Genomic DNA, 10263 nt, shown 5'->3' on the forward strand with positions numbered 1-10263 from the left:
TTCATCAAAGACAGTTGTTCATGATGGTTACAATTCTCAGTGTTTAACTCCTCTTGTGGATGATCAGTATTCCTTTCCTTTCATAGCTACTGGCTATGATACCCAGGCTAATCAAAATGAGATTTTCTGAACACTCCCTTCTGAATGAGAGTGGCAAGAGTAATTAACTTGCCTCCCTTAACCCAAATAAACTATAATGAAGCAGAGGATGACTGATTTATTTCTAAAGTCCCTAAACTTTGAACATTTCATGCAAGCTTTCAAGTTTCAAGTATATGTGCGTTTTCTTAGGAAAGTGTCCACTGTTTTCATTAGATTTTCACAAGGAAGAAGCACTGATCCAAACCTAATTATCTTTTCAAGTAGAATTTGAACACAGATTATGAAAAAAAAGAAGTATATATAGTAAGGTTAATAAACTGTCACTCGAAACATGAAATAGAAACATACTAATTACAAGTTACAATATCCAGAGGGGGCCCAGAGCTTTATCAAACCAGGGGTCCCACTAGAGATATAGTGTGCAGTATTTTAGAATATCAAAGCAGTCATGTTCCCCAGCTAGATGCAGCCTAGTAGAGAGGCAGGACATGGGATTCCTGCAGCCCTGCCCTGAAGCCTTCGGGGACAGGGCTGATCCAGGGAGTCTGGGGATGCCTCAGGCCAATCAGCTGATGATTGCTAACACAGAGCACCCTACCAGTGATTGCATTCCACATAAAGGCAGACTTCTGCTAAAACCTGGCCTGTGTCTCTTCTGACCTGAACGTTTAGGTGACCTACAGCATTGACGGCTGTGTTAGAAATCTTCACATGGTGGAAGCGCCTGTGGATCTTGAACAGCCAACCTCCAGCTACCAAGTCGGGACGTGTTTTGCAAATGCTCAGAAAGGAACATATTTTGATGGAACAGGTTTTGCCAAAGCAGGTGAGGTGCTTCCATCTCCTTCCTGTTGAATATTAACTAAGTGCAAATATTGACTTCTGGTTTGTATGGGAAGATAAAAGTCCCTGGGTCCCTAAACTAGCATCCTTTATTTAAACCAGAAATAAAAACTTGTAGGAGTAATTTTTTAAAATGCCTCGTAAAGATTAATGCATCAGATTCTAACAAAAACTAACAGAAGAAATAAAGTAAAAGGCTATTTGGAGAGTTTATTCTGTCTCTTTCCCTGGAAATCAATAATAGCAAAAAAAAAAAATGTAATTTTACAAGAAGGATCATATGTTTCTATTGTATAATGTATCTACTTTTCAGTTTTCCCCATCTGCCTTTCTTTCTGGAGATGAGATAGTATTTTTCTTTCTTTCTCTCTTCAGTTCCTTGCATGGTTCCATTTCTTGTTCTCCCCTTATGCACAGGGAAAGAAACCTTTCCCTTTCTTTTAGTATCTCCCTCTTTCCAGTGAGCATTTCTAGTCCAGATTTGGATCACTGACAGTGAATATACAATTTGGAAAGAAAAATATGAAATAACTTCTACATAATAACAAAAAAATCTGATATAACATACTTTGAGATACATTCAGTCCTATAGTTACCATAGGAACATGCATTTGTTTGTTAGAAAAAAAATTGAGTACATAATATGTAGCAGTTACATGGGAACAGAAATAATTAAGATGTCATTTCTTCTTTCAAGAATATATGATTAAGATTCTTCATGCTCAGAAATAAGAAAACAAGTTAAAAAAAAAAACTAGAAACTGTAGAAGACATACAAGCAAGGTTCTGGGGATATTTTAAAAAATGATTAAGTTAGGTTGAGAAAATCAGGAAAGGTTTTATGGAGGAATTGACATTTGAGGTTGGGTTTAAAAGATGAGTTGAAGATACATGCAAAGGTTGGAGATAGAAGAGCAGAGCTCTCCAATAAGTGAGAAACGTCCCCTCTGCAGAGCAGGAAACAGAGAAACACAGAATGAGTTAAATATTGAAATGTTGGGGGTTATGTTAAACCCCAAGTTCCATGTTCTGTGAAAGCCCAAAGCTTTTTTCAAGTTTTCTACAAATTCAGATATCTGGCATTAGCATGGTCAGATTAGATTCAGCTTCAGCCTCTGCAGTTAATATCCACAGATTGACTTGCCGTCTTGTGTGGGCTCTTTGGGTTCCAGATCAGACTGGACTGGAAAATGTGCAACATCCCTAGTTTCTAATAACTCCTGCCATCACCTCAACATGTAGTGTAATACAAGCTATATAAGACTTGGGTGGTCAGAGGAGGTTATGTCACTGGAAAACGATACAAGTTTAATTAAACCCTTGACATCTTTGTCCTTAGAAGCTCTCCAGTTGCCAGTATCTGGGGGTTCCATGGTTTCCTCACTCCCCCTGTCCTCTGCTGACCTGCTTCACGTCACTCTTCTCTTTTCCTTATTTCTTCTTTGGAACAGAAACACAATTGTTCTCTTTTCCAGGACAGTTCAGCTTCTTCTACCTTTCATTCTCAAAATCTGTTCTGAATCCACTTTTATTCATCCAAATCCATCAAGTTTCTCAGTAGGAAAAAAAAAAGTATTTCATATAACAGGTGCCTCCCTTCATTGAAGATAACTGTGGTTACACATAGCCTTATTTTTTGCTTAATAAATATGAGACCTGGAAAAAAATTTCATAAGTTTCTCCCTAATATTTCATGCAGGTGATATAGTCTAGCCTGATCTTAATGAATCACTTTGTTTCTAAGAAGCATGTCTTAAATACTTGCTAAAAGATGAAATAAACCAATGAATTAAATATGGAATATTACAGAGAAAAGGCTTAACTTGATAAACTAGAAAAGCCTATTTATGTCCCAGAATCTTCTCCTTCAAAATTGCAATTGCTTTCTTTATAAATAAAATGTTTGGGGATATTTGAGCCTTTTCAGGTTGTTGTGGAATCATTTAGAGTGCTGTAGCAAAACTTTCGGAGAAGGCAGTGGCACCCCACTCCAGTACTCTTGCCTGGAGAATCCCATGGACAGAGGAGCCTGGTGGGCTGCAGTCCATGAGGTCGCTAAGAGTCAGACATGACTGAGCAACTTCACTTTCACTTTTCACTTTCATGCATTGGAAAAGGAAATGGCAACCCACTCCAGTGTTCTTGCCTGGAGAATCCCAGGGACAGGGGAGCCTGGTGGGCTGCCATCTATGGGGTCACACAGAGTCGGACACAACTGAAGTGACTTAGCAGTAGCAGTAAAACTTTAGTGAAAAATCATTGAAATGCTTGATTTCATCCAATAGCAAGACTTCTATCAGTCACACCTGGCTCTGAGATCTTTGGAGTCAATCTGAATGTACATTCATTCACTGATTCAACAAATGCATATTAAACCTCCACTCTGTGCCAGATACTATAAGCTTAGGAATAAAATGGTAAGCATTATAGACAAAGTCCTTGCCCTCACAGAATTTATAGTCTAGGAAGGCAGCCAGCCAAGAAAACAACTATGAGGTGTCGGTCATGTGAAAGTCTAGAACTTATAATTGTCTAACACATGAATTGAAAGCTAGTAAAACTGATGCACTGTATGAATTTGAATTCACAATTCCTAAACTTGAATACACATTTCTTTTAATCTTCATTTTACAGTTGATGGATTCAAAGTGGGATTGGACCTTCTTGTAGAATTTGAATTCCGCACAACTAGAACCACTGGAGTTCTTCTGGGAATCAGCAGCCAAAAAATGGATGGAATGGGTATCGAAATGATTGATGAAAAGGTGAGCATCACGTCTGCATATTCCTGCCTCTTCATGGTATTGTTGTTTACAAGTAGAAAGCTCTGTTTTGAAGCATTGCTCTGTTCTTTGTTGAGAGAAGGCTAATTTTATTCTTTTCATCCTTCTGGAGTATCTCAAGTGTTCTGTGTTTTCAACATACTTATTCTGTGTTGTGGTTGTTCAGTCACAAAGTTGTGTCTTCACGACCCCATGGACTGCAACATACCAGGATTCCCTGTCCCTCACAATCTCTCAGAGTTTGCTCAAGTTCATGTCCATTGCATTGGTGATGCTACCACAACCATCTCATCCTCTGTCACCCTCCTCTCCTTCTGCCTGCAGTCTTTCCCAGCATCAGGGTCTTTTCCTGAGCTACTCGCATCAGGTGGCCAAAGTATTGGAGCTTCAGCATCAGTCCTTCCAGTGAATATTCAGGGTGGATTTCCTGTAAGATCGACTGGTTGGATCTCCTTGCAGTCCAAGGGACTCTCAGGAGTCTTCTCCAACACCACAGTTCAAAAGCATCAATTGGTGCTCCACCTTTATGGTCCAGCTCTCACATTCATACATGACTACTGGAAAGAACATAACCTTGACTATACAGACCTTTGTCAGCAAAGTGATGTCTTGGCTTTTTAACACACTGTCTAGGTTTGTCATAGCTTTCCTGCCAAGAAGAGGAAATCTGCCACTGCTTCTACCTTTTCCTCTTCTATTTGCTATGAAGTGATGGGACCAGATGCCATGATCTTAGTTGGTTTTGGTTTTTTTATTTTAATACCTAGTTTTAAGCTGGCTTTTCCACTCTTCTTCACCATCAAGAGGCTCCTTAATTCCTCCTCCCTTTCTGCCATTAGCATGGTATCATCTGCATATCTGGGTTTGTTGAAATTTCTCCTGGCAATCTTGACTCCAGCTTGTAACTCACCCAGCCTGGCATTTCTCATGATGTGTTCCGTGTATAAGTTAAATAGGGTGACAATAAACAGCCTTGTCATACCCCTTTCTCAATGTAGCACCAGTCAGTTGTTCCATACAAGTTTCTAACTGATTCTTGACCCGCATACAGGTTTCTCTGGAGACAGGTAAGATGGTCTGATATTCCCATCTCTTTAACAGTTTCCCACAATTTCTTATGATCCACATAGTCAAAGGTTTTAACTTAGTCAGTGAAAGACTCAGGAGGCAGGTAAGATGGAATGGTATTCCTGTTGTTTAGGAGTTTTCCACAGTTTGTGTCAGTTTGCTCACCGTGGATAATTAATGCTAAACACCTTTTCTTTCCCTGCCTGCCTGTGACCAGTGACCTGCAGTGAGACAAGTTTACATGTACTTTGTGCTGTGGTGCATAGGTGAAAAGAGGGCGGCAAAGTGAGAAATTTCACAACTTTCCTATTTGATTCCTCAGCAGGAATCATACTTCATCTACGTTCACATTTCCACTCGTAGGGTGCCATCCCTTCCCAAGAAGAAAAAACACATATTTCTCTGAAATATGCTTTTCTTTGCCTCTTCCCTCCTTGCTCTGTCTTGAAACCATCCTCAGGGCAGTAAAGCAAAAAGATGCAGGGCACAGAGACAAACGGTGGGGAAAATAAGCAACACGTAATAGCTTGGCCAGATTTTCAAAACACAGTTTCACTGCATCTTGTTGGAGTAAGTCTTACTTCTTCACCTGCTTATTATAGAACCATGGTTCCCTTCAGCTCATCAGAGTATCAGGTTCCATCACGATCCACATGGATTTCTCACCAAGCTCTTTTTGTATGCAGAATTCCATTATTACACATTCCACCGAATATAGTAAAATCTTAACTGATATCTACATCACTGTATAGTTGACAAACTTTTTACCTATTTACTTGCACTTTTAATCTTGTTTTTAAAGCCCTTGTTTCTTTTTTTTAACCTTGTCAAATGTTTTGCCAAATTGACTGTATTTAATGTTTCAGTATGTTTCTTTTCCACATCAGCTTCAAAAGAATTCTGTCCTCTCAAGTTTCAGGGGCCATTCCATGTTACCAAAAACAGATTTTTCTCATTTAGACAAGAACTCCAGTCTAAGTTCCTAATTGTTAGGAATTTAACTGGACTGCCTCAAAGTCTTGTTGTAGTGGTACCTACAACATGGATCTTGCCCCAAAATGTAATTTATGTAACTCTCAATCCTGTATATAAAATAGATTCTGTGAAGGAAAAAATATACAATTAAAATATGAAAATCTTAAAAAAAATCCCCTCAAATTAATTTATAAATCATCTTCCTAAGAACTCCCACCCTCTAAACAGACCTGTGGTAGGATTTTCCCCATGTATACCATGTCTTTTTTGTTACCTGCCCTCAAATTGTATTTCACATTTTCAGAAAGCTGAGTTGTTATCTGCTTCACACATCTTTCCTATTGCTCCCAACAATATCCACAAGCAAACAGCATAATTTGTGACTCCTGGTCATTAAATCTGTATTTTAATTTCTGTCAAGTTTTTTTTTTTAATTTAATATGTCTGAGTTACATTGATGTCAAACTATTGCATCTAATAACTTTCCTAGAGATCGTTTCTATTTTGTGAATCACCATGATACCCTTCTAATGACACCTCCTGTGACCGTTCAATGCCCTACTTTCTAGCTCATGTTTCATGTGGACAATGGCGCCGGTCGATTCACAGCCATCTATGATGCCGGGATCCCAGGGCATTTGTGTGATGGACAGTGGCATAAAGTCACAGCCAACAAGATCAAACACCGCATCGAGCTGACAGTCGATGGGAACCAGGTGGAAGCCCAGAGCCCAAATCAAGCATCTACGTCTGCTGATACAAATGACCCTGTGTTTGTTGGCGGGTTCCCCGGTAAGTGTTGCCTACCCCAGCAAGAATTTCTTTGCTCTATTTCGTTAGTGGTTTTGCACACATTTATATTCTATAAGTATGTCCAAGAATGTGTGCTTAAGTCTACTTGCATCCCAACTTTAGAATCTGCTCCAATAAATAACACCTTATCTGACATTTCCAGCATGTAAAATGATCATTTTCCTTATATAAACCACATGGGACTGGACTTCTCATGATAGCCTCCAAACTTTCATTTGTGGGAAGTGGAGGCTAGAGGAAATGAATTTGGCTTATGAAAAATATGAGACATTTAACAGCAATCAGGGCCAGAAACGGTGTTCTGATTTTTTAAAAATTAATATACCAGAGGAATCATAAAATGTTATGGAACTTATTTCCCTAAGTTCTGGAAATCATTGGGTTAAACATAGCTAATTTGCCCCTTAGGCTATTATAGAGTTTATATTACAAAGAAACCCAAGCAATAAATCTGCATTCAAAACTACCTCTCCAGCACATTAAATATAACATTTGAACCAGAGTTACTTAAAGTGCCCATAAACAAGAGTGCTCAACTTGATGAGAAATAAGCCAAGAGCCTCTTAATAAAATACTGTAATAACACAGACTCCTGGAATGGTCTTTCAGTATTTTGGCAAGAGGAAACTTTGTCTACAGTTATATAGAGCTCCTCTCCTTAACAAACCAGCCAAAATGTATATTTAGCAGCAGTTGATGAAGGAAAGATACAGAAGTCATGGGGACCAATTCTGAGCTCCTCTTTTCAAAGTCACTCCTGGCTTTTTGAAGATATCACCTTCTGGGACTTCTCTGGCAGTTCAGTGGTTAGGACTCCATACCTGCATTACAGAGGGCACAGGTTTGATCCCTGCCCAGTTGGGGAACTAAGATCCCATATGTCATGTGGTACAGCCAAAACTAATAATTTTTTTTTGGAGGGGAAGAAAGGAAATATCTCCTTCTGATTCAGTAAGGATAAACTCCACAGTATTATGAAAGAGATAATATACTTCTCCATTTACAGTCTACAAAATGGGGTTTTAGTTAGCACCTAGAAGCCCTGCTAAAAGAAGGGACTGTCTCCTTGATAAGAGAAAGATTTTGTGTGCACTCATAACCAACTTAACCTTTGGGGATTTATTTTTATAATAGAAATAATAAAGTCACTATTAAAAGTCCACATCCTAATTCAATATTTAAACTATTTCATCAGTTACTTTAGTTCATTAAATAAAATTTAATAATTTTAAGTCACTCCTGTCAACTTGTTCCTTCAAAACAAAATTTTGTGTTTGATGTCTTCAAAGGCATCATTAATTGTAGATGTCCCCATATTTCAAGGGCTTCCCAGGTGGCGCTAGTGGTAAAGAACCCACCTACCATGAGTTCTATCCCTAGATTGGGAATATCCCCTGGAGGAGGAAACGGCAACCCACTCTAGTGTTCTGGAAAAATTCCACGGACAGAGGAGCCTGACGGGCTACAGTCCATGGGGTCTCAAAGAGTCAGACAAGACTGAGCAAACACTATATTTCATAATACATAGCTATAAAAAAGTTAATGTTTCTCTACCAGTTCAACTGTTGGCGAAGCTAAGAACAAAAGCACGTAACATTCTCATTGCACCTTAGGCCAACAGCTGACTGATATAGCCTCTTAATATGTGCTAAGTCACTTTAGTTATGTCCTGCTCTTTGTGACCCCGTGGACTGTAGCCCACCAGGCTCCTCTCTCCATGGACTTCTCCAGGTAAGAATACTGGAGTGGGTTGTCATGCCCTCTTCCAGGGAATCTTCCTGACCCAGGGATTGAACCCAAGTCTTTTATGTCTCCTGCGTTGGTATGCAGGATCTTTACCACTAATGCCACCTGGGAAACTCCACTCTTATCATAGTAGCTGCATTTCAAAATTGAGCTCTTTCTGCTTTGTTTTTCAGATGGCCTCAACCAGTTTGGCCTGACAACAAACATTCCTTTCCGAGGTTGCATCCGATCCCTGAAGCTTACCAAAGGCACGGGAAAGCCACTGGAGGTGAATTTTGCTAAGGCCCTGGAACTAAGGGGTGTTCAACCTGTATCATGCCCAGCCAACTAATACAGATAAGTTCAACTCCAAGGAGGGTCCTCCAAAACAACCATTATCAAGTAAAACAAATACATTTTATTTACGTATGCTATCAAAACTAATTTGTGCATGCATGTTGAATGCTTTCTATATTCCAACGGTGCTAATTCAGATCCCAGACTGAATTTTAATTCAAGTTCTTTCTCAAGTCCATAACTATTAAACCATTTATTGCATTCTAAATAATTGCTTGTTTTGTGTGATTTTGAAGATAAAAGGCAACTGATCATAACTTGCTGTATTTGTAACATGCTCTGGAGTCATCTCAAGAAGAGCTCAGATGTAATTTGTGAAGGCAACAATTTTTTTTTTTTTAGTTCTATTTTGAACATCTCTGGTGGCTCAGTAGTAAAGAATCCACCTGCCAATGCAGGAGACCTGGATTCAATCCTTGTATTGGGAGGATCCCCTGGAGAAAAAAATGGCAACCCACTCCAATATTCTTGCCTGGGAAATCCATGGGCAGAGGAGCCTGGTGGGCTACAGTCCATGGAGTTGCAAAGAGTTGGACACGACTGAGCAATTGAACAGCAACAAGTTAATACCTTTATCATCCTTTTCCCACAATGTCAGCTTTAGCTTTCTGTAGAAGTCACTAAAAGCAGCAGTGGATTTGGCGTGTGTGATTGGGAGGGGATCAGCTCCCTACTACCTATGTTTGTAAAAGCATTAGCAAATAATTTCCCTGATCCAGGTTCATTATTAGAGAGTTTAACTAGCCATATGAATGAATATCTTTTTATGCTGCAGGTAGAGAGTATAGATCACATTCAGGCCAGAGAGCTTAATTACTTGATTTTCGTGTTTGATGATGATTTATAGGCTTTGGGGACACACCAGAACCAAGCTCCAGAATGACAATTAAGCACACATTTGATCCTACAGTATTGACGCTCTCTGCTCTTTAGGTTTCCCATGATTATCACCATCTATACAATCACAGAGGAATAATGGGAAAATGCATTTTACTTATGAGGAAACAATAAATCAGACACTTAAAAGGCATACACCTTTGAGTCTTTTTTGAGTTGCAATTTAACCTCACAAATTCATTTCCTACAAAAATTTCTGTGTTCTGTCTTTTTTTTTTTACTATTTCAATCAACTTCAAAGGGATCTATGAGAAGACAGGCCTAGATTTTACTCCTCAATTTAAGGAAATGTTTCATTTGCCATCTTCAATAGAAACAGAGATGAAATTGCTCAGTCGTGTCTGACTCTGAAACCCCATGGACTGTAGTCTGCCAGGCTCATCTGTCCATGGGATTTTCCAGGCAAGAATACTGGAGTGGGTTGCCATTTCCTTCTCCAGGGTATCTTCCTGACCCAGGGATTGAACTCAGATCTCCAGCATTGCAGGCAGACTCTTTACCCTCTGAGCCACCAGGGAAAATAGTTGTAGTCTGATAATGCTGAACATTTAAAAAAATAGGTTTTCCACACAGTGGTAATTTTAGCAAAGGAAGAATAATCCTCTTTGACAATGTTATCCACAGGGGAAAGGGAGGTGCTGTTTCTAATCAAGGAGATGGCTAATGCACTCAGCATTTCATCACTTGCTGGCTGCTTGAC

At 39.3% G+C, this 10263-nt stretch overlaps 1 protein-coding gene across 7 annotated transcripts in view; it reads left to right on the forward strand.

Annotated features, from left to right (window-relative positions):
• LAMA2 (laminin subunit alpha 2) overlaps positions 1–8874 on the forward strand; it is a 648848-nt gene extending 639974 nt beyond the window's left edge. For all 7 annotated transcript variants that reach the window (XM_043888304.1, XM_043888305.1, XM_043888300.1 and 4 more), the window contains 4 exons: positions 775–928; positions 3580–3710; positions 6341–6563; positions 8504–8874. In XM_043888304.1, coding sequence (XP_043744239.1) covers positions 775–928; positions 3580–3710; positions 6341–6563; positions 8504–8661 — 666 coding nt within the window. In that variant the 3' untranslated portion in view covers positions 8662–8874. The remainder of the gene's footprint in view (positions 1–774; positions 929–3579; positions 3711–6340; positions 6564–8503) is intronic.
• The last annotated feature ends 1389 nt before the right edge of the window (positions 8875–10263 follow it).

This window comes from Cervus elaphus, chromosome 26 (assembly GCF_910594005.1).
Source record: "Cervus elaphus chromosome 26, mCerEla1.1, whole genome shotgun sequence".
Taxonomy (NCBI): Eukaryota; Metazoa; Chordata; class Mammalia; order Artiodactyla; family Cervidae; genus Cervus; species Cervus elaphus.